We start from the raw sequence: 26621 nt of genomic DNA, 5'->3' as shown, positions 1-26621 counted from the left end.
TCTGGGTCTCAGCATGATAGCTGTCGTCAGGCCACCCCATAAGAGCCACTGGCATCACGCTCAGCAAATTTGCATTAAGAGTGATAACGGAAAATCCAACTGCTTGGATTTATAACTTCAGCCAATTGTAAAGACAGAAAGGTTCCTCAATGCAACACAAAGTATTTAATTCTCTGATAACAGAGTGAAATAAAGATAGCAGGGAAAAAGCAAGAGCTCACTATCAATGGAAACAGAGAAAGGGACACTGATATTTTAAGGCTTTCACCTTTAGGTTATAAGCCGCTTATCTCAGACTGCTACATATGTGGTCTCCTTGGGAACCAAGTCAGACAATAAATCAGATGTGCCAACATTTATCAGAAGCTCCAACTAGCCAAAAACATCAGCTCTCCTCAGAACGCCGAATCGGTTTTGCAAGATGCGGGGCCAAGCCTGGAGTCACTCTTGAGGCACGCAGCAGGGGTAAGGAACGCCGCTATTAAACTCAAAAGAAACCTTGCTTATATTCCTGTTCCTCATCGCTGTGTCCCCCTGGAGCCCCGGGCTGTGCCAGAAGCTTCAGAGGAAGGCGAAAAGAGAAAAAAAAAAAAATCAACCTGGCGTCGCATCGGCATGGTTAATGCGCACATCGAGGCAACGTCTGCGTATCACGTGCCCAGTGAGCCACAAACACAACCCTACCCATTCTCCTCACAGTTTGAAGCATGTAAGAGATTATTCTTGTCTTAGTCTGAACGGGGAAAAAAAAACCCAGCAATATATGGGTAGAGTAGTGGTAGGAATAAAAACAGCTTGAGGAAAGTCAGCAAGATCAGTGCATGAATATTCTCTAACTGCAACTCTCCTGCCAGACACAAGGAAAAAATCCAGACATTTCACATGTGCAAAAGCAAACAAAACAATCTCAACCAAATCTCTCTCTCAAACTGGTGAAAATTTCCCAACCAGTTCCAAAATGTTTAGCTGCTTATGTGTAACCAAAAGAATGTCATGGCAGGCGTTCTCGGGGCAAAGACCTCTGTCTCATGTACGAGAGATTTGGCCAGGAATTAACCAGGGGGAAAGCAATGGCAGCAGCGTTGCTTGGCGAGTCTTATTTATCCAGAAATCCTGACCCCGCTGGCACCAGACATACTTTGGTGGGCATGTGATGACTGGGAGCAAATGTCCTCAGTATCAGGGGAGCTGGGTGAGCACAACGCCAACGTCTGCCCAGGGCACAGCTTAACGCGTGGCCCAGAAGAGGAAAAAAGAAGTCACCCTTTCCCTTGAATGTTGTGAAGTGACTCAGACAATATATATCTTCTAAAAAAATAAGTAAAGCAGCTTAGACCTGACCTTAGGCCACATGCTGGCAACCGTATGTGTCAAGAGTGATGGTACCTCAGAGCCCCACAGACAACACATTTTGGAGCCCACCTGAGCGCAACCAGAGCCAGAAGAGATGGGATCGAGTGGTTTGGCGCATTGAACCGCAGCCCCCGCACGCACCCCGGCCAAGCTGCGGTGCTCCTCGGGAGAAACCGCACCGCAGCCCCCTCCCTCATCCCAGCGCTTCCAGAGACTGCGGAAACCATCCCCAGCATCCCTGCAGCCAGGCCGGGAAGGGGAGCCCCAGACCCAGGGGTGGTTCCCTGGCACTGGAATGCAGAGGGGAGCTGGGGAGGCTTTTCCCCACCCGGGAGCCCCTGCCCAGCTCACTCCAGCCCCATTGACATCCCGACCATGGTGACAGACCTCAGGCTTTCCCAGCTGATGCACGGCCAGGCCCTCCAGCAACACTGTCCTGCCTGACTCCCCCAAGCACTGCTTGACCCCCCAACACTGCCCATATCCCCCCAGGCACTGCTTCTACCCCCACCCCAGGCACTGCCTGACCCCCCAACACTGCCCATACCCTCTCCCCCCAGCACTGCCTGACCCCCCAACACTGCCTATGCCCCCCCCAGGTACTGCCTGATGCCCCAACACTGCTCATAACCCCCCCAGGCACTGCCTGAGCCCCCCAACACTGCCCATAACCCCTCCAGGCACTGCCTGACACCCCAACACTGCCCATATCCCCCCCCAGTACTGCCTGACCCCCCAACACTGCCCATGTTCCCCCCAGGGACTGCCTGTACCCCAGCCCCAGGCACTGTCTGACCCCCAACCCTGCTCCTGCCCCTACCCCAGGCACTGCCTGACCACCAATAATGCTCATACGCCCCTCCAGACACTGCCTGACCCCCCCAACACTGCCTGCACCTCTCCCCCAGGTACTGCCCGGCCCCCAACACTGCTGCTGCCCCTACCCCAGGCACTGCCTGACCCCCCCAACACTGCCCATGCCGCACCAAACACTGCCTGAGCCCCCCCAACGCTGCCCATACCCTCCCCCCGGGCACTGCCTGACCCCCCAACACTGCCCATGTTCCCCCCAGGGACTGCCTGTACCCCAGCCCCAGGCACTGTCTGACCCCCAACCCTGCTCCTGCCCCTACCCCAGGCACTGCCTGACCACCAATAATGCTCATACGCCCCTCCAGACACTGCCTGACCCCCCCAACACTGCCTGCACCTCTCCCCCAGGTACTGCCCGGCCCCCAACACTGCTGCTGCCCCTACCCCAGGCACTGCCTGACCCCCCCAACACTGCCCATGCCGCACCAAACACTGCCTGAGCCCCCCCAACGCTGCCCATACCCTCCCCCCGGGCACTGCCTGACCCCCCAACACTGCCCATGTTCCCCCCAGGGACTGCCTGTACCCCAGCCCCAGGCACTGTCTGACCCCCAACCCTGCTCCTGCCCCTACCCCAGGCACTGCCTGACCACCAATAATGCTCATACGCCCCTCCAGACACTGCCTGACCCCCCCAACACTGCCTGACCCCCCCAACACTGCCTGCACCTCTCCCCCAGGTACTGCCCGGCCCCCAACACTGCTGCTGCCCCTACCCCAGGCACTGCCTGACCCCCCAACACTGCCCATGCCGCACCAAACACTGCCTGAGCCCCCCCAACACTGCCCATACCCTCCCCCCGGGCACTGCCTGACACCCCAACACTGCCCATATCCCCCCCCAATACTGCCTGACCCCCCAACACTGCCCATGTTCCCCCCAGGGACTGCCTGTACCCCAGCCCCAGGCACTGTCTGACCCCCAACCCCGCTCCTGCCCCCCAGCAGTGCCCCCCCCCGCACAGCCGCGCCCCTGCGGCACCACGGCGCCACCTGCCGGAGCGCGGGGGGAGCACACACACCGCACCCCCCCGGGCCTTGGATACACAGTTGTTATAACGACCTTTTTTTTTTTTAAAATTATTACTTTTTTTTTTTAAACCACGGTGGCGGGGCAGAAATCCGGCCGGATCGGGCCAGCACGAAAGCAGCAAACAGTGCCGGGGGGGAGCAGCGCTGCTCCCCAGAAAACTAACAGCCCCCGTCGGGCAGGGAATCTCATTCCCGACTCCCAGCTTCCCCTTCCCGCGGGAGCTACAGCTGAACCCCCTCTGAGGTCAGTCTCCATTAGCAAAATAAGAAATGAGGAGAAAAGTAAAGTCTGCAGAGCCTCAGAAACGGTTCATTTCAAGTCTTCCCTGAAGTTTTCTTCTGCTTAGTCTTTTAATTTGACTTTACAAGCCTTTTTGCAGCTGTGTTTTGACTTTTGGTGAAGGGCAGATTTTCCGTAGCCACAAACAGCTTCAAAATACCGTAACTGCCATTACCTCGCCTTCCCTGGCCAAACCAAGATAATCCCTGGGGAATACGATGCCTGGGACTTGGCTTCCCCTTGGCAAACCTCTTCTCTTGGAATTTGTGCTGAAGTTCAGCGCATACTTACCAGGCTGTTTTCCCTCCGAAGTACCATCAAGTGAATAATGGGTAGCGGAGAGCCATTTAAATCCAATTAAATAACTCCTTACCTCTTCCAGACTATCAAAAAGAAAGAAAACAGCTATGGAGGGGTCATCCAGAGAGAAGGCCTTTAGCAGAGCTAATCATGGGCATCGGGACTTAAGAACACTGAAAAAATGGCATTCCCAAGTTAACTAGCTTTGATTTAAGTTCTCATCCCCTCTGCAGCACTGAGCTTTTCAGGAAACAAGCAATCCTCAGGGACCGTGTGGGAACAAAAGTGGTCTTTCCCCATGGGAATTCTGCTCCCCTTTTCCTGTCCCCGTCTCCCCCCTCAATCATATTGTGAATTTGAAATGAGAAAAAGGCGATTACGCAGGATGTCAGAAAGGCTGTGCTGCTTTACTGCGTGGCAGGGTGGATGCTTGGGCTTGTCTTAAATTTCCCAGGTGGGACGGGTCATTGCTGCTGCCTGGCAGAAAGGTCACCAACCCTTCCCAGCGTGACCCTGCCCTGGCAAACACCCACTGACTGGTCGGGACTCGCTGTCCCCTGGCTCATCAGTGCCTCAGCCCTTCCCCTTGAACAAGGGCTCCCCAGGGACCCCGACTGCTCAGATGGCGAGAACCTCGAGGGGTGAAATCAGGAGCCACCCAGACCCCTGTCCCTGGAAGCGCCAGTGTGGGACCAGCCGAGACCCCTCAACACCCCCCAGCACCCCCGGCCGGGCAGCTCGGGGCTGAGCCACCCCACGCTTCACTCCACACAGCCCCACAAAAGCAGAACTGTTGAGCTGATTCACTTTGATTTCCTCCATGAACACCCAGCCTGCCTGAAGCGAAGCAAAACCAAGCAAATGAGGTGAAGAATGAGGTTTTCAGAGGCAGCAGAGTCAGGTCCCGATCATTAACGCTTAGGGAGTTTTTAGGCATTTCCCAACACCGTCATTGTGTTTCTCTCTCTGGTGACAGACTCTGCTGCCGCTTCACTTCTCTCTAAACTGAAGTCCAAGACAAAACAACAATAAAATTCTACGTTTAATCTAACACGGCCTCCCAGCAGTACGCACTTTGTTGGAACTTATTAACCAGCTCCCAGCTTGTTCCCTGCATAATCAGTTTGTACTTCAAAGTCTTCGCCAGCAGACAGAGCTAAATGATGGTGTTAAATTCACTCATGCATAAAATTAATTAGTTTTGGGGCAGGACAGTGGATATTGGTTGTCAGAAGTTGGGATATTAGTCGAATGGTGTTGCCCAGGGCTCTGGGGACCTTTGTCTCTTCCCAAGCAATTCTTCCCGCTCTTCTGTCCTGAACATGGTCTTTCCAGTGGGGCGGATGGGAAGAACTGGTGGGTCCCTGCGGAGACGTCTTCAGGAGCAGCGGAATTATCCTTGAGTGGAGCAAAAGGCTCTGCCTGCTCCCAATAAAGGCAGAGGGGCTGCTACTGGTCCCACACTTGGCGTAAACGCACACTTGCGAGATCAAGACGTGTTAAACCAGATACCAGTTGCTGCTGCAGAAATCACCCAGCATTATAATTCCCCTTAAAACCACCGCGCTCTCCGAGCTGCTCTGCTCTCCACCCGGGGATGGCCAAGACGTCTCAAGGCCAGGTGTCCCAGGAGGTTGTTAGTCAAGTCTAGGGTTTGCCAGGAGCCCAGCCCGGCTGCTGGGACTGTTCCCTGCTGCCAGGGGATTCTGTTCCACGCGAATCACCAGGAGGGAAAAGAGCATCTGGCTCCTCACCCGCTGAAGCAATCCGCACAGGTCACACCGGGGAGCTGTCCTTTTCCCCGGCATCTCTGGTTTCCTTCTAGGATAATCCTTTCTCAATTAGCTTTTGAGGACTTAGACATTAATTTAATTATTTTTAAGTCTCACCAGCGAAGCTAACAACCAAAGAGACCCTGGACGCGTGAGGCATCAGGGGCAGGTTCAAGCCTCCTCGCCTCACTTGGCTAAAGACAAGGGATTTAGCCGTGATTTTCACATTTCATCTTAATCCAACAGTTAGCTGCAAATCCACCCCCCTCATCCAGGCTGTGCTCGCTCTCGCCTCGCTGCGACGGGCGCGATGCTTCGTTAAGCCTCGGGCGGGGGGGTTTGATGCCCTGAACGGGTATGAGCGACCTGCGAGGGGAGCCAGCAGCAGCTCTCTGCGTCGCAGTCCCAGCCCACACCAGCCCCGAACTGCTGCCAGACTCCGGAGATGTCCCTTTGGTGCTCGCTAGCATGGCAAAAGCTCCTTAGATGTAACCAGGCACAGTCTATCCACTAAACACGGGCAAGTACACGGCTCGGAAAGGCCCGTGGCAGAACCACCATCTAATTTGTTAACAACAGGACGATGGTCAGAGCGTGTTCCCTCTCATTATTTTTTTTTTTGTTTTGCCAAACAAAACTCTGTAAAGCCTCAAACCACCAATGCACAAAACCCCAAGCATCTGTCGTCCCCCCCCGCCCCTGCTTTACCCAGGCTCTCGCCCACCCACTTCTGCATCCCACCCAGCCTGCGAGCCCCCCTGCAGATGGGGATGCAGAACACATGTAATTATTTTCTTGCTGCTACAGCAATACCCACATTCTCATGCCCATACAGGAACCCTAAAAAAAAAAATATCAGCCATTGATGCTTGACCTGCATGTTAATTTGGCTCGTTTTCGAGACACCAGCAGCTCGGTGAGACAGGGAGATAATGGAAAGGCCACTGAAGAAATCCATCGATTTCAGTCTGTGGTTTCCCTACCAGCAGGCTCTCGCCACAGACTGCGATTCGCTTGCATGATGAAGTGATAATCCATTACAGCCAAAAATACCGGTCCACAGATCATCTGAATTGTAAATGATAAAACTACGTATGCATTTGGCAGGTTCCAAAATGTCATTATTCTGATACAGGGGGCAACATTTCCCATTTGCAGCAGTGCTAAGTACATCCTCGTGGCCTTTCAAATCTGTTGTGCAAATGCGTATGGAAATAGCTTTTAAGAGATGCCTTGGCAATTAGCACCGTACACGCAGGGAAGAGTCGGAGACAAAGCAATTGTCTGCTCATGTTAAACGGTGTCCTTTGGAGACACACACACCAGACTGCCACAGACTAACCCAACCCTTGGCTAAAATAATCCTTTCAATCTATGATCTGCCTGAAAAATAAGAGGTATATTCCTGCCGCGGCTTTTACCTTCATTTGCCATTATCAGGCACTTAGAGGCACCAAGTCAGATACTTCTTAAGATCAATTTCTGAGGTGGGGGCAGAACCATTTCTATTCCATGCGGCTTGAATACCTTATTGGACAATCTGCATGAAGCGAAACGAGTTGCTTTTACGAGCTGGAGATTGTTGGCTTTACCATCAAAGCAACCGACCATTCTTAACCACTGCCGTCTCCCCAGAGAAGTCCTGATCTGCACCGAGCTCTTCAAAAATAGATGGACAATCTTATTTGTAGACCGAAAATACCAGTTTCTGCCAGTTCTTCACAGGAGCCCAAAAGGAATCAGAGGTTGTACTTCAGGATAAAAAAAAAATACGAAAAATTGAGATGCAGAAGAATACTCAGATGTTTATCTATGGATCCCTGGGGGATTTAAACCTGATTTCCCGTTGAGTTGGATAATCCCCTGAACATTGGAGCATACACCTGAGTGAGGTGACACCCCCCACCTCTACCACTAACAGTAGTGGCCATAATCCTAAATTATACCCGCAACAAGCGTCCATCTGATATCCCAGACGCTGGGGAATGGTGTCCGTGGGGTTTTCAAACCCACGCAGGGCAGAGCACGGGGAGAACACGGCTCCGCACGGTGCCGCGGCTGCTGCTGGGTGCAGAACGGGTCCCGCAGAGTCTGCCCTGGCCGGCAGCGCACGCTCCGCCACCGGCCCTTCAGCCTCAGCACTGCTGGTAAGAGCCTGGGCTGCCTGGTCTGACCCCAGCCTCCACCCCCCCAGCAGTACACGGTGTGCAGCCGCTGTACTTTATCACCTCTTCCTCAGACACCCCACATCGGGAGAGGATTAACGAGCATTAACTGCCTCCCCGAGGGCTGCCATCCCGCTGCCCTGCCTGCCGGAGAGCCCAGGCGAGAGCAGGCTGAGGATTAACTCTTGTCCTAACCAAAGGACAAAGCGGTGCCGGGGGGGTTTTGACGAAGCTGCAGGGGAAGGGCTCACCACGCTCGTGCCAGCCCTCAAAGCTGGTGCCCGTTCCCACACGGACAGTGGGGACGGCTGTGTCACAGCCCTGGGCAGAGCGGGTGGGTGGGAAGGGGAAGGACTCCCCAGTAGGGGGTGGGGGGTCACCTGCCACCAAACCCACTGCTGTCATCCAAAGGGCCGGATCATAGAATGGCCTGGGCTGGAAGGGACCTTTCAGGTCATCGAGTCCAACCATTAACCAAACTCTGACAAAAACCATCACTGAACCCTATCTCTAAGCACTGTGTCTACCCGTCTTTTAAATTCCTCCAGGGATGGTGCCTCAACCACTTCCCTGGGCAGCCTGTTCCGATGCTTAATAGCCCTTCCAGCGTACAAATTTTGCAAAATGCTTGCAAAGCTGAAGCTGCATCTGCAGCTCACACCAGGAGAGTCTGGTCCCCTGGGTCACAGTCAGAACAGACCTGGGGCAGCATCTTCTTCAGCATGCAGAGCTGAAGGACACGTGCTCTCCAGACATGCTCTCCATGTCCGAGACCTCCACCCCACCAATTCCCACCACAGCAGGGATCGTCAGAGCACAGTAACGACCAACGCATTGCCAAACAAAGCCAGCATCCCGGTGTTACAGCTCCATCAACGCTACAAGGATCTTCTGCCCACAGCCATTTAATTAGGAGAAGCAGGCGGCATATTTAGAGCACAGCTTTCTGCTTCGTTTGCAGGAACCGCAGCACAGGGAGGAGGCAGACCATTAGAGCTATGTTTCCTAGGAGATTTTCACACACCAAGATGGGGGGGGAAGAAAAAGACCCACATTTCATGCAAGCTGGAGGCAGCAATTCCACTGGCACCACTGATCCATTATGTCGAGCTAAACTACTAGTGAAACACCAGTAACGTGCTTTAATTGGGTTTATTTTGTCCTATTCTCCACGTACGCAAAAAGGCAGCAAGAAAAGGAAAGAAGTTGCTCAAACAGCTTAAGAGAAGCCACACGACTAATAGTAGTACTTCTGGTGGCCAAGACTGGCCTCTGTGAACTTGTCTTTCAGCATCTTAAAGTCCCTTAGCTTGACAGTCCAAGAGCGTTTGGGGTAACAATGTCAGGGCAGGTAAGAAGTACCCCGTGTTTTAATCGAACGACACAAGCTGACCTCAGCGCTGGTCCCTCGCTGCGAAGCGGTCCCACCGACGCAGCTGCACAATCCCAGCCGCATTTCCCTGGATTTGGGCACAACCTGGGCCTGGCTATCAAATAGGCGAGAACAACCTTTAATCATGAAGCCTTGAACTTTGCTTTAGCAGGGAGAGTACAGATCGCTGCAGACATTTTCCCTATGATTCATCATTTTCTAATATATTGTCCTGAAGCAGCTGCTCCTCTCCTTTCATAATCCTGATTGATGCCTCTCCTACCTGGGAGGCAATGGGTTCTGAATAACTGCAGCATCTCCAGCAGGCAAGGAGGGAACAGTAGACAAAGCAGATCTGAGGTCACGGAAAGGTTCTTGTTCGCTTCCCGCCCACCGAGTATTGAGATTTTCAATTAAATGTATCTTAAATCCTGTGCTCTCCTTGGTCTGCACCGAAGGGGAGGGAGGAGGGCGAAGGCAGCAGCTCCCTTCCCGCTCCGGAGCGTGGGGAGCCTCCATCATCCCCGGGACACTACTGCAGCCCCAACGTCAGCTGCAGCCGCTGGAGGGGGATGTGGGCTGAAGCGGCTGTAGATCACAGACTCGCAAAATAGTGGGGTTGGCAGGGCCCTCTGGAGATCATCCCCTCCAGCCCCCTGCCAGAGCAGGGTCACCCAGAGCAGGTGGCACAGGAACGCGTCCAGGCGGGGTTGGGATGTCTCCAGAGACGGAGACTCCCCCACCTCTCTGGGCAGCCTGTGCCAGGGCTCTGCCACCCTCACAGCAAAGAAGTTCCTCCTCGTGTTGAGATGGAACTTCCCATGGTCAAGTTTGTGCCCGTTACGCCTTGTCCTGTCCCTGGGCACCACTGAGAAGAGCCTGGCCCCATCCTCCTGACACCCCCCCTTGAAGTATTTACCAGCGTTGATAAGATCCCCCCCCAGTCATCTTTTTTCCAGACTGAAGAGACCCAAATCCCTCAGCCTTTCTTCATTAGAGAGGTGTTCTAGTCTCCTCATCACCTTCATAGCCCTTTGCTGTCCCCTCTCCAGCAGATGCCGATGCCCGAAGCAGCCCAAGCACCCCCGTGGCCATAAGCTGCCTGGGGAGCCAGCTCTGCCAGCCCCACACGGGACCGGAGCGTGGGAGTCACCCATGCAACCACTGCGCGGGTCCTAGCAAGGTGCTTATTGTAAATAACACAAAACACTTCATCTCTAGAGGCTGTAGGGCCTGAAAACCCCACGTGCAGATCAAACCTCCACTGCAGACAGCAAAATACAGCACCTAAAGCAAGTGCCGCGGTGTGACCGCTGCCGTGGTGGGACTCCTGACCCGCGCAGCCGTGGCCCGGCTTGTCTGTCTGTCCGCTCCGGAGCCAACAGACATAGATATTTTCCCTACAGCAGCCTGTCAGAAGACGACAAGAAAAAGCCATTTGTTTCCAGCCTTGAAATGTAATTTTGCGTTTGTTTTTTTTTTTATTGTTATTGATTTTAAGGCTGTAAATGCTCTGGCTGTGTCTGGTTTTTAAACGCTAATGATTATAACAGCAAAAGGAGATGAGGGAGCGGGGAAGGAAATGGAAGCATTTCACAGCTACTAAAGGCTTTAGACATCCCTGGCTATACAAGGAAACCAACAGGGAGAACGTAAGGATGATAAACAAGTAATTTGCCATCTCGACGATGCCTGTAGCTTCAATTTTTCCCTCTGGCAGTCGCCTCTATTTATGCAGACTGTTTCCACACACGTGGGTCAAATGAAAAGACGCAGCAAAACAACACAGAAAAAGTAAACTGTAACAGAGTTATCAGCTGCGGTAACACCCCAGGATTGGATTTATTTCATCCCGCAGAAGTCCCCTGGTGCTCTTCCCCAGCCTGCAAAGGCGCTTCAGGCTCACCTTGCAGACCGTGCCAGGGAGGGAGCCTGGTCCGACCCCCCCGGTGCAGGCTGGCTCGTCCCCGCGGGGCTTGGGGGGCCCAGGTGCTTCTGGGCACAGTTTGGGGACACTCGGAGGGTGGGGGTTGGGGAGGTCAGGGCTGTCCCCTGGGTCACCGGGAGCCATGTGGAGGACGAAGGGAGCGATGCTCCGAGGCAAACTGGGCTGAGACGCAGCCACAGCACCCCCAGGGACGGCAGCTCGGCCCCCCCCTCCCAGTCCCTCTTCAAGGCAATGTTTTTAAGCACTGACACTTTAAAATTTAGCTCTTTAATGCAACGCTGTCAGCTTTTGTTATTCCGCTTGCCAATTTTTACGGCTTCGTGTGGATTTTCCATTAAAATCAAAACTGCTTGTTCTGCCTGGCAGTGGCCCGACGAGGCAGCGCTTTGGGGCATTTGCCATGTGTTCAGCATATTTATTTATGCACCCCGACAAGCTCTCTAATATTAAGCAGGATCAGAGGTTTTAATTAAATGGAAAAAAACCAAACCTGAATGAGGGAAAGAGGGGGAGGAAGAGGGGAGACTGACTGACACATCTGGCTTATAATTACCTTAAAATTACAGAAGCTCCTGCCTTCGTTTCCCAGAGCCGTACGACAGGTGATTACACCCCAGTTTTCTCCCTATGGAGCGCAATAGGAGTCACAGTGCAAGTGTTGAGCCAGGTGCCCATTTAGAGATAGTTTAGTATTTTGGGGCATTCCACGTGGTTTCAGGACAGACCAGGGCTGTGCTAAATCCCTCAGCACTCGCAGGAACGGCTGCGATCGCATCCTCCACTCGATGACCAGGCTGTGGGGAAACGCGTTTCCCTGCTCAGACAGACACCACCAGGTCACTGTTCTGAGAACTCTTCACAAACGGTGCAAGCAGCTAAAAAAACCCCAAATTATATCCAGTTTTCTGCTTCCAAACTCCTCAAGTCTCAAAGAAACGAAGGACAGCCCGACATGGCGTTAGGTCAGTGGCACGAGCGAGCTCGGCTTTTAAAGTTCTTGAAGTCTTTAAGAACTGGAAAGTCTCAGCAGTTTACACTTTTGGGAGGTGGAAGTCACTGCTGGCTTAATTTTGACAGAGAGTTGGCGTTAAAAGTAGCATTAGACACCGGGAACTCCCAGCCCTCATCCCTGCCCTCAGCCTTTCCAAGGAGATGATCCCAAGCCGCTCTGAAGCGGTTGCAACACCATTAATTTTACAGCAGCTGAACCAGCGGGACGTGACCAGGACTCGCTTCTTCCTGACCTGGACCACAAGAGCCACTTCAGTGATTAAACGCTAAAGACAGGCCGAGGATGCCTTGTGCTGTCAGCAATAGAAGTTTAACACCATCACACGCCACAAATAAAATATTGGTGCTGCAAAGTGAGCCAAAGCAGCATATAAACCCCAAGCCAACAAATTGCATTTATTTATGTAAGCAGTAAGCTACCCACAAAGCAAAGTAACCAGCTAACGTGCCAAGCGATTTAGCAATCGCAAAACCTCTACCTCTGCGCTCTCCAGTACGAGAGCACGGGATGCTGGTGAGAGAAACAGCATTTTGTGTGCGATGCTCTACGGTGTATTGGTGCTACCAGCTGCCAGAAATCATCGCTAATACAGCATCACCGCAACAAACCGCATGTTAAGAGCTTAGAAATCCAGTTATACGTCCCACACCTCAGTATTGCACCCAGAGGGAAGGAAAGAAACAGGGACCGTGTGATAGCAACGTTTCAGGGCTCAGGTCACACTGCGGCACCAATAAGCAGCTGGCAGAGCCCTAAGGGTGACCCTGTGTGCGCACCCTCCCTGTGCCGGGCACACGAACCACCCGAGCGCAGAAAGATCAGAGAGTCACAGAATGGTTTGGGTTGGAAGGGGCCTTAAAGGCCACCCAGTGCCACCCCCTGCCCTGGGCAGGGACACCTCCCACCAGCCCCATTGCTCCAAGGTTGGAGCAGGTTGCTCCAGGTTGCTCCAAGCCCCGTCCAACCTGGCCTTGAACCCCTCCAGGGATGGGGCAGCCACAGCTTCTCTGGGCAACCTGGGCCAGGGGCTCACCGCCCTCACAGCCAAGAATTTCTTCCTGAGATTTCATTCTATCTCCCCTCTTTCAGTGTAAAACCCTTCCCCCTCGCCCCATGGCTCCCCTCCCTGATCCCGAGTCCCTCCCCAGCTTTCCTGGAGCCCCTTTAGGGACTGGCAGGGGCTGGAAGGTCTCCCCGGAGCCTTCTCTTCTCCAGGCTGAACCCCCCCAGCTCTCTCAGCCTGTCCCACAGCAGAGGGGCTCCAGCCCTCCCAGCATCTCCAGGGCCCTCCAGATGCGTTACCAGAAACCAGCAGCACTTTCCTCATCCTGCAACACCCCCAGACGCTGCTCCCCGGGGCCAGGCTTGGGGGAAACAGCCTGAACAGCTGCAGCTGGGTGGGGCTGGGTGGGGCTGGGATAGGGTGGGTGGGGCGGGGCATGGCAGGGTGGGGCTGGTCCAGGAAGGGCTGGTCCAGGAAGGGCGGGGCCGGGCTGGATGGGGCTGGGATGGGTTGGGTGGGGCAAGGCAGGGCTGGTCTGGGATGGATGGGGCTGGGCTGGGATGGGTGGGGCTGGGATGGGTGGGGCCGGGATGGGTAGGACAGGGCTGGGTGGGGCGGGGCGGGGCTGGGCCGCCCAGGCACAGCTGGGCACAGCTGGACCATTCCCTCTCAGGGGCTCCCAGAGCACCAACCAAACCCGCAGCATCCTCGGCGAGCAATTCCCCAGTTGCCGAGTGGGAGAGCCCAGCCCTGGCCGTGCGGAAGCCCGTACAGCCTGGCAGCACTAGCCATGTGTCAAAATGCCCGGAAAACCAGCAAAAGAAGAGGGGTTTATTTTTTAATCCGTCTGCTTGAAAAATTTCTTCGCCGTGATAATCTCTCTCTCTCCAAAGAAAACGAATTTCTATGTTGCAAGGATCATTTTTTCTTTCGGGAATTAACTTCACTTTCCTCTAAGCGCCTTTGCAGAAGTATTCTCCCCGCAACTGAACTTAGGTAAACGTGGAGTAAAAGCTCTAACTCTGAGGGAATTGCTCCCAAATCAAACTGGTGCCAGCGAAAGCCGAGTCTGTCCTCAAAACCCTTTAAATGTTTCTTTCTCTCTGCAGACTCTGCCCTTCCATCTCTGCCTTCATCTTAGCTTTTCATCGCTTTGTAGGGTTTTTTTTGCACTGCCCTCTATTAATCTTCCAGAAAATCAGCTGTCTGATCACAAACATAGAAAATTACACTATTCACTGAAACACCTTCCTATCTCTAACACCGGCACCTCGGCCAGGCTCTTCCCTGGGATGGGTACTTTATATCCACGGGGTCGCTTATAAGGATGAATGTCTTTTAATTAGATACAAACTGTGCTCGTTTATGGTTATTAGAGGTGAGCTGCAAATCTTTATTCAGCAAATAACAGCCTTCTTGCAGGCAAGGTAATTGTAATATCACAGCCAGCGAGCCCGAGCAGGCTCTGGGAGCGGCAAAGCCCGCGCCAAGCAGACAAGTGCTGGGAAGAAGCCGTGTCGGTGCCTTTCTGTTGTTTGCTGCTGTCGTCTTTCCCCAGTAGAGAAAGGAAAAAACCACTGGAAATAGATGGGTGGCTTTATTTCTTATTGACAGAATTCAATAGCCGGTAGGGGAAAAACAAAGCCTTCACGTTGCAAAACAAAAGCGAAATTGTGTATATACACACAAACACACCTGTATTTGTATACGTATGCGAAGAAAATATTTTGCAATCGCACATCATGTGGGAAAACACATCGAAGGCTCAGAAAAGAGTGGGAAGGGAAGATCAGGAGAAGAGGCAGCGAGGAGGTGCCCGAGCTCCCGGCCCCGTGCTCGGCCCCGGCTCTGCCGAGGCAGGGGGGACGCGGGAGCGTTTCAGCTGTAGCCTCATCTGTGTTTTCAGCCCCTTTGACTGCGGGTACTTCTGTTGCCCGTCACCGTCCCTCTGGCTCACACCTTTGCATAAAGCCTGCAGCCTCTGGGGCCTCTCCAGCTCGCTTCTCCCCACCAGCTTTTCCTTTCCCATGCGTTTTTTCCAGGCTCTGCCGCAGATGGGAGATGGGGCAAATATTGACGAGCAGAGGCAGGCGAACAGGATCCCGCTCCCTGCCTTTGGGGTGGATTTCTGTCGGGTGGAGTAAAACGACAGCATTTAGCTGGGGACTAAGGAGGCAGAGTCAGGCTTTTGCCATGTCTCGGGCACAAACTCTGTCCCCCACACAGGAGGAAAGGGACAGCAGATCAAAACAGGCAGCCCCAGGATGTGGTGCCAGTGAATGATGTTTCCACTGACTTTGCTGTGGGGCTGAGACCCAGCTGCACAAAGCCGAGGGATGTCTGACTCCTGCTGCTCTGGGGGACCCGCACCCCCTCATCCCCCCGTGCCCAGGCTCTCGGGACAGAGGTTTCTCCTGCTGGGCCAGGAGAAGCCAAAGGCAGAGGTCTGGGGGGGTCTGATGAGCAGGGACAGAGCAGATGGGGGGCAGAGCATCCCTGCTGCAGAAGAGGGGTTGCAGGGAACAAGGGTGGAAGTGCAGGAGGATTCCCAGCCTTTGGCTCTTGCCCAGAAATCGCATTTGGTAAAAGCCCCCAGCAAAGCCCAGGGATCACAGCTCCCGAGAGAGCGGCAGGAGGGGAGCTGGGTCCCCGCTGCCGTGTCCAGCAGCGCTCGGCACAGCGGCAGAGCCGGCACGGTGGAGCCTGGAGGCTGGGGCCAGCCAGGGAGGGGAGCTGCCAGGCTATAAATCCCAGACCCGGGCAGGCGGCGTGCACACACACAGCGACCGAGAGCCACCGCCGGCAGACAGCTGCCCCGCTTCCCGCGGAGACGCGGACGCTCGGACACCACTCACCTGACTTCGACTGTTCTTGGAATGAAATGGCCAAAGCGATGCAGCCTCTGTAGCGTTTTCTGTTGCTTTTGCTGCACTGGAAAAAAGCAACAAAGAGGATTCCCCTTCCTCCTTCAATTTACCAGCGCAGGGGGCAGAGGGGACGCACAAGATGAGCACTGCAGGGAGAAACAGGGATTTGGGAATGTTTAGTGCAGACGAGAGAAAGATCAAGGACTGAACCAGGGGCTCTTTTGCATGGAGCTGCCCAGCCAGAGAGGGGAGTTGCAGCCGCTCAGCACAGGCTTAGAGTGATGTTGAGGAGCACAAGGGTGGGGAGGTGACAACCTGCAGCGGTGGTGGGGACTGCAGGATGTCCAGATCCCCCGGCCGGGGGCAGAGGAGCTGGTGCAGCGGTGCTCAGGGGCAGCACTGACCCACAGAGCTCAAGCCTGGGGAGGCAGGGAAGAGTTTAACAAGGCATCAGAGAGGAGCGTTGCAGCTGCCTGTGCTCCTGCAGAACTTCCCGCAGGGATGGAGCCAGGCTGGGACTGGAACAGCACTCATCGCAGCCAGCCTGGGCACGGCCAGGGGCTGCTGAGCCCCAAGCCCCTGGCAGGGGACCCCAAGCTGGCCCTCTTGCACAGCCGGGACGAGGCACTGGCCAAGGCGGAGATCGGGGTGCTGGCCACCATCCTGGCTGTAGCGACCATAGGCAACGTGGGGGTGCTGCTGGCGATGTACCGCCTGAGGAAGAAGATGAGCCGGATGCATCTCTTCATCTTGCACCTGGGGCTGACCGACCTGGGCGTTGCGCTCTTCCAGGTGCTGCCGCAGATGATCTGGGAGGTGACGTACCGCTTCTTGGGGCCAGACCCGCTCTGCAGGGCAGTCAAGTACCTGCAGGTGCTGAGCATGTTCGCCTCCACCTACATGCTCATCGTGATGACGCTGGACCGCTACATGGCCGTGTGCCACCCGCTGCGCACCCTGCAGCAGCCCAGCCGCCAGGCCTACGTGATGATCGGGGCTACGTGGCTGCTCAGCTGCCTGCTCAGCCTGCCCCAGGTCTTCATCTTCTCCCTGCGGGAGGTGCGCCAGGGCTCGGGGGTGCTGGACTGCTGGGCAGACTTCAGGTACCCGTGGGGAGCCCGAGCCTACATCACCTGGACCACACTGTGCATCTTCATCCTGCCCGTCGGCATCCTCACCGTCTGCTACAGCCTCATCTGCCACGAGATCTGCAAGAACCTCAAGGGCAAGACCCAGAGCGGTGCCACCAGCATGGGGGGACCCACAGCGGCTGTCCCTGCTGCTCCCTGCTCCTCCGAGAAGAGCGGGCAATGCCCCAGCGGGCAGCCCTCGCGGGTGAGCAGCGTGCGGACCATCTCCCGTGCCAAGATCCGCACGGTGAAGATGACCTTTGTCATCGTGGTGGCCTACGTTGCCTGCTGGGCACCCTTTTTCAGCGTGCAGATGTGGTCGGTGTGGGACGAGGATGCTCCTGATGATGGTGAGTAGTGGTGGGGATGCCGGGCTGCAGCCGAGAGCAGGCACACAGCATGCCCATTGCATTTTTAACAAGAGCTGTCTGTTATTTTGTCATTTTAAAAATCATGGGCGAGGCTACAGATTTGCTCCCCAGTAATATTTATAGAAAACAGTTTGCAGAGTCAAATCATTGCTTTCACCAGAAGTGCCACTGAAAAGCAATGGCTTCACATCACCTGTAGGGATGTGTAAAGATGTCATGGGAATATCTTTGCCATGTGTGTCTTTTGCCTCACATGGGAATTTGCTTCAGGAGCTCCTGTGTTTGGTATGTGAGTGCAGGGAGGGTCTTCACTGCGCCAGCTGCTCCCATCCTCTGCCGGGACGGCCTCTCCGTGCTGCTGGAGCCGCTCCTTCGCACGGAGCATCGAGTGGCCCTAAGGCTTTTGCTGAGCCAGCTGCCGAGGTTTCAGAAGTGGATTTCTGATTTCATAGAATGACTTTTTCTGGAAATTTTCTGTAGCTCTCCTAGCCTGCTCGTGGGTAGAAGGAACTTTATCTGAGATTGAAAGGCCTCTGGGAGAAGCTTTGACCAGCAAACAGGGTGAAGGTAGGTCCAAAAGCTGCTGGGTCTCACCTCCCAGCACTGTCCCTGAGATGTGCCCCGGCACATCCCCATCACAGCACATCACCCACCTGCAAAACAGCAGTCTCCTGCTGCAGTCTCCTACCCAAATAAATGCCAGTCAGATGGGATGGGAATGGGACACAGGATGCACGCCTGAGCCAAAAAGAGCCCCCGAGGTCCTACCCATTGCGCAGTGGGACCCTGCCCAGCCTGATGGATGTTCAGCTCTCTCCCTTGCCTTCCCAGAGTCCACCAACGTGGCTTTCACCATCACCATGCTGCTGGCCAGCCTCAGCAGCTGCTGCAACCCCTGGATTTACATGTTCTTCAGCGGGCACCTGCTGCAGGACGCGGCTCGCTGCCTGTCCTGCTGGGGCGGCCCCCGGCCCGGGCTGCGGAGACAGGCCTCCACCGGGAGCCTCTGCAGCAGGAAAACCACCATCCTGAGCCACAGCCACCACACCGGCCCCGCCGGCCTCCCCCTGCACGGGGGCTTCTGCCCACCCTGCGAGGAGGTGGTGACCGAGTCGGGCACGCTCTAGGCTGTGGCACATCCCTCCACTGGGACAACTGCCACCAGATGTGACACCACGAACGTTGTCACTGCAGAGGTGCGCCTCTCCCCACCCGGCAGCATCTCATTTTGCAGAAAGCTGGGTGCCCAACCCAGAAAGCATCGCCGTCCATCTTGCCCTTGTGTGCCCGCTGCTGTGCACGCTGCATCTGCGGTGAGCATCGGGGCAGACAGACAGAGCCCCATCAGCATCCACCCCCCCTCGGAGGTTAGGAAGCCTCTCACCACCTGGCTGCTCTCCCTCTTCCAGGAACACCTCACAGCCCAGCTATCCGCCAGGGATGCTGCACCAGGGTGTCTTCCCGGAGGGACTCGAGCTCTGGGTGTTCAGCAGAAGCCAGCAAAGCAGGCCGAGCACAGCAGGAGGCAACGGGGCTACATCTGCTCCAGAGCTGCCTGCGAGCAAGATCCTCACCTCCCATCCTCAGGGCTTTGCTGGCAGAGCAGACAAGGCAGACACAGCTTTCCCGTGCCCCAGGGCACAGCACAGGCTCCCCCCTTCTCTCCCCGCCATTGCCCTCCGCAGACAGGCAGCTCTGGGGCCGGACCCCTGCCCACCTCCCCGGGGACAGGGACGGGGCTGGAGCAAAAGCCACAGGGCAGAAATGTCCCCTCCTGTCGTGCACAGCCGTCCTGCAACCGCACAGCGGCATCGCGCCACGCTGGTGAGAGCATCTGAGATGCAGCACTGGCACCACCACCCAGCTGCTCGCAGTAGCCCTGGCCCAGCTCCAGCTTGCCCGGGCAGACCGTGCCTCCCTCCATGCCCCGTCACTCTCCATCAGGTTTCCTCGCAGCCCCCCCGCCGCTGCTCAACAGCTGCTGCATCCCATTAAAGAGCTGCTCTCAAATTGCTGCTGCTTTTGTCTTATTTAGCAGAGATCAGAGCGCTGAAGCCACCCAGGGCTCGGGGATGGCTTCGGGGAGCTTGGGAGCACAGAAGAGTGGCCGGCAGCAAACCACGGCCCTGCAGCCCCATCCTGGCCCCTGCCCCTCTCCCTGCGTGTCGTGGGTCTCCCAGAAGCTGTTTTGTTTAAGACGAAAGCAGGAGGGAGACAGGCGAGAGCATCCCTTTGCTCTGGGAGTCGAGCTCAAAAGCTGCTGATGGGGGGTGTACGAGTGCCCAGCGAGCACCGAAGGTACCCAATTCCCCGCAAGCAAGGTGCATTATTCCCTCTATTATCACAGGCTAAAATCTGTAAAAATAAGACATTAAGAGTAAAGTTTTTTGAAATCTTAAGTTATTTTCACTTTTTAATCATCAAGCATTTAAATCAGTATTTCCAGAAACGCCCACGAGCTGGTTTTGGCCTCATCTCCAAAAACACACCTCTCCTGGCCTTTAGCAATGTTTCCCGGAGATTGTTTGGGGTTTTGCACATTTTCCTTCACGTGCCCTTCAAGTTGGGCCAGATCTGCACAACAAGGTCGTAAAACCAGGAGTGCCTGACCCCCCCGCCCCCCCCCCCCCCCCCCCGGGATCGATACGGAATCAATCGTCTCACAACCTTTCATTAAAGCACATCACTGCTGAGCCCATCGGAGACGCGCTTGGGGCGGCTCCATCCCTGATGGAGGGAGGCTGTGCTGGGAAGCAGCAGCTCCGTCCCCCCCCGACGGAGCTCCCAGCTATTGCGCAGCTCCCCTTCCCCGGCACTTTGAAAGTTTATTTCTTGTAATAACAAAGTGCAGAGCGATGGGAAGGACCCGGCTCCGTTTGCAGCAGCGATTTGCTGCAGATGGCGAGCCCCCGCCGCCGGGCACTGGCTCTCCTGGACCTCAGGAGCATGAAGGTGACCTGGCAGATGTAATCACCGACAGGCAGGGGACGCAGCACCTCGGAGAAAATAACAGCCTTCGAGCACATCCCATTCACAATCCCAAGCTTATCTCCACAAGCTGGAGAGCCCCCAGTTGCGTTTTATTAGAGAAAATGTCAGTGCTGTACTTTGAGTCCCCTGGAAATTAAACCAATACTTAAGGAAAAATGTGCAACCTGGTGCCAGATCAGAGGGGGGGCAGCGGCGTGTGCCCCAGCCCAGGGCACTGACCCCCCCCCCCCCCCATCCCCTGCAGCTCTGCTGGGGAGATCCCAACCCCTGCACCCACGGCATTCGGTGCAGGGACAAAGCAGGAAAAGCAAAAGGTGGGAGACGGAATACCATCCCTCCCCGCGAGACACAGAGGGATTTGACTTGCCTACACTCACATGGAGACCTGTGGTCCAGTCCCGTGTCCCCCACAGCCCAGAGGCACCAGCAGCCAGCCCAGGTCCTCCAGCTGAGGAGGGGGGATATAAATCCCCTGGGAAGCCCCCGGCCCTTTGCCAGCTGGGCTGATGCCTACGGCTTTCAGCTGGGGAGGAAGCTCCCTGTCAGGGCCCCCTCCTTCCCCAGCCCTGGCATCCCCCCGATGCCACATCAAGCCGCCCACGTGGCCACCCCAGCCCCAGCGACAGCTCTGAGGGCGACGGGGACATGGAAAGATTTTGAGCATCAAAGGAAAAGGGGTGCAGGGGAGGGCAATGAACCAGGGCTTGTCAGGCAGTGAGGGCAAAGCTGGTGGAGAAACTGTATTTAAAAGTATTTTATGACGGCGATCAGCAAAGAAAGCATCATTCAGAGGAGATGCCAGCCACTTTGGGCGGATATTTGGAAGACCACTGCATTTCCCTCCTTGAGCTACATCCCATTTTGAAGGGCAGGGCGAGATGTTTCACTTGCTTTCATGAAATGAGGAAAAGGGCCACCACACAGAACCAGAGGGCACGTTTCAGCCTGGGCAGGAGGAATGCTTCCCTGCGCCATCCCACGCTCAGCAGCCTTCGGGGAACAGTGATGCATTTAAGTAAAATACCAAGGAAATTGTATTGGCGGGCTCGAGTGTTACAAGGAATAAAAGCCAGCGGGCGTCAGGCAGTGCCAGGCGCCGACCGAGGCGAGGGGAAGGGGAAGCCCCTGTCCCACAGCTGCCGGGGGCTCCGGGCATCTCCCTGTACCGGTGGTGGTCTGAGCCCAAACCCCGCCAGCAGCATCCCAGGAGTCACAGCTTCACCTCGGTGTACTCGATGGACTTGGATGCCACGGGGCTGGAGCAGGGCCAGAAATCCGCTTTCCTCTTCTTCGGGTCCACATTGACGTAGTCCACCCCGGTCTTCATGTTCTCGTAGTCTCCGGCGGAGGCTGGCCCACGGCCTTTCCCCGGGAAGACCAGCGACGTGTAATTGAGGTTTTCTTGTGAGCAAGGGCCCTGGAGAAGCAGACACGAACCCCAGGTCAAGCACCAGCATCCACCCGGGGTGGCTTTGCCCTTGAACCCACCATTCAAGGTGCCCGGGTTGTGCCCAGGGATGTCCCTGACCCCACGGGGACATTTCCCTCTAAATGAGGAATGCTGCGTATGGCAGGTGACAACCACCACCCCAGCTCATTGAACCGCACTGAAGTACCTCACTGCTGGTATTTCGATGCGGTTTCATGCATTTGCCCCACCCCGTTGCTGCTCTGTGGGTCTCGAGCTGGGCAGGAGCCGTGGGGACACGGCGCTGGCACCGGCACTGCCGGCGCTGCGGCTGGGGTTGGTTTTGGCAAAGGCTCTGCCTGCGGCCGTACCTGCGGGTTGGACGGGCTGCTGTCCGAGTCCTCCGAGGTCTCCGAAGACGTGTCACTGCTCCCTTAAAAAGAGGAAATGTTACCACTGCCATGGCTACTTGGGGGAGTTAAAGGAAAAAAAAATAATAGAAAGATCAGGGAGAAAAAGTGAAACAGCACTCGAGAGTGAAAATCGGAAATCCAAAAGGCACCAGTGCGATCCCTCCCCTCGTCACCCGCCTGCCCGCGGGGAGCGGGGCAGGGAAAGCCCAAGGGGAGCAGGAGGATGCTGGAATTGCCCGTTGCCTTCGCCCGGCTGCTCGCTGCCTCTTCCTCCCCGAGACCGGGGGGTGAGGCTCTTCACAGCGGGTTAAGGCGGCAGGTATGGCACACACGCAGTACCGCACCTTTGTATTCGTGTGCCAGGACAAACCCCCGTTGCCGAAGGATCCCCCCTTACCCGCGTAGGTCGGTCTCTGCGCCCCTTCCCCTGCCGCCGGGGAGGTGGGCAGCTGCTGGGGCTGTGCCGGGGGGCTGCTGCCGGCCCGCTCGCCGCAGGAATGGCTGGCTGCAACCGAGAGGACAGTTAGAGCCTTGCTCCAGCCCCAGACACCGGCTGTGTCCCACCCACCCCATATGGACACCCCCCTGCCGCCGGCTCCCCAAGCCCCAGCAGCGCCCCACAGCAAAGCCAGTTCAGCACCGCAATAATTATTATTATGTTTTGGAGCAAGCAAATATCCATCAATTCAATTACGGAGATGATTAAGCGCGTGCCCTGCTCTCCCACAGCGAAAGACTCCAGTGTTAAATCACGCCACCGGGGCCTCTTCCCGCGCAAGTTCGGAATGAGTTTGACCCGCGGGGCCAAGCAGAGCTGGGTTATGTACAAACGTGGGCAGCAGTTTTGGGTAAAAGATTTTCCTGCTGGTAACTGTAGCTTCATCTGAATTAATATTTTGCAAATGGATTCGGATGGGATTTTTCCACCGCTCTACTAACCAGAGCAATAAAAGAAAATGGTTTTGAAGCCACAATAGGCTGTGTAACCCTGGCCGATGCTGCCCACACCACACACAGCGGCTCTCGGGGCACCGTCCCCCGGCACAGCGCAGCGATGCTGGTGTCAGTCCCTGCCCCGACACGTCCCCGTCCCCGTCCCAGTCCCACCCGGTCCCCAGCCCGCCTGGGGGTCTGGCAGGTCCCTGGGGCGCCCCGACCCCCGCCCCCGTGGGCTCCACAGCAGCGCCAGTCGCTCCCCGAGAGCCAGCCCCAGATGAAGGACTTGGTTGTGCTTTACAAAACCCAAAGCTTTGGGCAAATGACTTTCGTTCTCTGAACTGGACGCTTGCGAGCGAGATGAGGAACATGAGACAGTAAAATACCTATTTTCCTGCTGAGCATGATGTATAGTGTCAGCAAGAGGAGAGCGTACAGGATCAAGGTGACAGCCGAGATGACAACAAGCACCCACCTGAACAGGAGAAAAATATATTGTCAAAGTTGAAAGAAAAGACCAAATTATTTTAAATCTTTCAGACACTGTTTGGCCGCCACTGCTTCAAAGTCTGGCTGGTTTGCTGGTACAGTCTTTGGTTTTGCTTTTTGTCTTTAAGGCGACATGTCCCGAAATCTGGGGCTTCGTTTTCAAGAATGACTAGTGCTCCTTTCCTTGCACTTCGCTTTTGGGTGCCCGTCTCAGGCAGGGTTTTCGAAAGCCTCATCGCCGGCGGGGGGTTGCGCAGCGCTTGCTGGAAGGGAGAAGTTACAAATATGGCTCCTGCCAAAATCACAAGCCGTTTCTGTGGCTCGCGCCTGCGTGTCTGCCAGGCACGGCCATCCAGTGACCACGCGCTCTTGTCCCCCAGCGCAGCACAAAGCAGGCGCGGTGTCACCAGCGACGGGGGCTGCAGCATCCCCCAAGCGAGGAGCCGCATCTCCCAAGCGAGGAGCAGCATCCCCGGCCAAGCAAGGAGCGAGAAGCTGAGCAGAAAGATGGCCGGAGCAGGGTTATCCTTCCACCTTAGAGCGTTCCCCCCGCTGCAGGGGGGCCACAAAGGGCTACCGGCAGTTCTTTAGCCCGGGACGCTGTACTCACCACTCGCAAGTGCTCATCCTCCCTGCCAGGCGTCTCGGTGGCCGGTGTGACGCCCAGCGAAGCACGGGAGGTCTCGGCCGGCGGGGGGGACACAGAGAGAGGCAGCCAGCCCTGGTAGCAATCAACCAAAATGGTCCCATTGAGCTGCACGCTGATCCGCGTCAACTAGAGACGGGGCTCGCCGCTTGCGAGCAGTGGTCTGACATCGCAGGCGTAAAATGAAGGCAGCCAGCCCTCCCCACCTCGCGCACGCACCCCTCACCCAGCCCCAGACCCTCCCCGCCATTATCACTGGGCTTCATGGTTTTATTCACTGCCGTCTCCGTCATATCTGACACTTGACTGGGCTCCACCGCGGCGCTGATAGTTACAAGAACTGAAATTTATTCTTCTTGCTTTAATCCGCTCTTGGGTTTCTTTTTTCTTTTTTTTTTAAATCCACCAAAAATATTTGATAACTACAATCCGGAAAAAAAAAGACTCGTAGATGAAAGTCACCAAAAGGTGGCCACGGGTTTGGCGTTGGGCTCTTGCTTCGGTCAAGATCCAGCCAGAAAGGTCAGCGGCCCTTCAACACCTCTACATTCAAAATGCCTCGGATTTAATTTTAGGTGAGCGCTTAAATCCTGTTGAAGTTAAGGGGACTTAAGGCACATAATTAAAAAACACATACGCCTGAACCGGACCCCTCGGCTTGGGACTTTTGGCCATAATATTCAAGAGATTTATAATAAAGGACATCAATCAGGGGCATTAATTTTGTGATTCGTCACTTACGGAAAAGCACTTTAAATTTTCATTTGATGCCTATATACTTACTGTTTATAAATGGCTAACACAGGGAGCTTATCTTCAACTAAAGCTTCAATACAGTGATTAAAGGAGCCATAATAATAATAACATGATTGATAGACTGATAGATAGATCGGTAGTTAGAGCAAAGGCATTATCCATCCTATGGATCAGATGCTATAATTTCCCCTATGACACGGTTCTAAGCGTAATTCATCAAAAGCTTTTCCAATAGCCTCGCCAATCTCCTGCGAAATTCCACTTACCCAAACAGTTTGGCAACTGCCAAGCTAAAAGTCCATTTCTTGCCGGAATTTTTCCCCTCCCTTATTGAATTGATCTGTCCTCAAATATCCTTCTCAAATGGCTGTGATTCTTAAATGGCTCATTTCCTATGGTGGGGCAGGAGGTGCTGCTGCAGCAGATAACAATCTGAAAAATGAGCTGTTTCAAAAGGAAATTGCAAAATAAGACCCAAATCCAAACATCAGTAGCAGGCAGCTTCTTTGCTGAGATGGGGTATGGCGAGATTGAAGAGTTGATACGCATATGTGTATTGAAATGTCTATTTTGAAGATAACAGCTAGTAAGACGCTGGCAGCACACGTACTTTTTTGGTGTATTAAGTAACCTGCTGTGAGCCTCCCCCCTCCAGCCCCCAGGGTATTAACCCTTTCTCAAGCCAGATGCCCCATTGAGATCAAGGCTTGTAGAAAGCTCCTACTTGGCTGGTTAGCGAATTCAAGTTGTCTACGCTCAACCTAAAGGTAAGCAAAATCACGGGAATTGATTTAATTATTTGGTAATTTTAGTCCCCTTTGCGTCAGGCCTGGCCGCCCCAGGTAAAGCTCAGGCTGACAGCGTCGCACGCCCGCGGGCATCCCTCGGATGGAGACACCAAACCCAGCTCTCGTCCCGACATACGACCCCTCTGCTTTCCCAGGCGTCGCGTGCGACGGCCGGTGGAGACCGATATCCAACGGGATTTTACCTGGGGGACCAGAGCGTTCCGTACCTTCCCTTTCCCGTAGGACCTGGGCAGCTGGGGCCGTGGAAAGAGCAGGAATTAAGGGCGTTTTGGCAGCGTTTTTGGGTTCCAGCAGTGCCGTGCAGAAGCCTCACCGGGTCGGTGCCGGATGCGGTCTCACTCTACCCCCATGGCGATGGCAGGAACGAGCCCACAAGAGGTTCCATGACACTTCCCCTCTGTCACCCGGCTCATTTAAATATATTTGGGTGTTTCTCTGCTGTTCTGCAGCCGCTTCTGCTCTGGGGCTGGGGACACTGTATCCCTCCGGGTGGTTCTCCTTGGAGGTGTCCCCCCTCTTGCTCCATCTTCCAGCAGGTTTGTGCTAAAATGCGGCTGAGCTTCGCTGGAGCAAAGGGGTCCCCGCGGGGAAGGACCTCAGACACAAGTAATTCAGTTGCCCCCCAAAAAGTGCTCTGGGTGCTTCCAAGTAAAAGTCTTCTATAGGGGTAAAACATTCTAAATCATAAGGGACGT

At 55.2% G+C, this 26621-nt stretch overlaps 2 protein-coding genes across 2 annotated transcripts; one reads left to right on the top strand and one right to left on the bottom strand.

The window, feature by feature from the left end:
* Window positions 1-15048: 15048 nt before the first annotated feature.
* Window positions 15049-25483, bottom strand: RHEX (regulator of hemoglobinization and erythroid cell expansion). Its single transcript, XM_074564111.1, has 8 exons — window positions 25384-25483; window positions 24326-24436; window positions 23613-23701; window positions 22688-22795; window positions 22249-22310; window positions 20847-21886; window positions 15966-16123; window positions 15049-15238 (listed from the first exon to the last, which is right to left on the bottom strand). The coding sequence occupies exons 2-6, from the start codon at window positions 24340-24342 to the stop codon at window positions 21680-21682; spliced, it is 483 nt and encodes a 160-aa protein (XP_074420212.1). The 5' UTR covers window positions 24343-24436; window positions 25384-25483; the 3' UTR covers window positions 15049-15238; window positions 15966-16123; window positions 20847-21679.
* On the top strand, window positions 16479-18605 carry AVPR1B (arginine vasopressin receptor 1B). The gene is made up of 2 exons (XM_074564374.1): window positions 16479-17457; window positions 18310-18605. Exons 1-2 carry the CDS (start codon window positions 16479-16481, stop codon window positions 18603-18605), a joined length of 1275 nt encoding a protein of 424 aa, XP_074420475.1.
* Window positions 25484-26621: the final 1138 nt, after the last annotated feature.

This window comes from Larus michahellis, chromosome 21 (genome assembly GCF_964199755.1).
Source record: "Larus michahellis chromosome 21, bLarMic1.1, whole genome shotgun sequence".
In the NCBI taxonomy this organism is placed as follows: Eukaryota; Metazoa; Chordata; class Aves; order Charadriiformes; family Laridae; genus Larus; species Larus michahellis.
The sequence above is the reverse complement of the archived record's forward strand: the minus strand, read 5'-3'. Positions and strand labels throughout refer to the sequence as shown.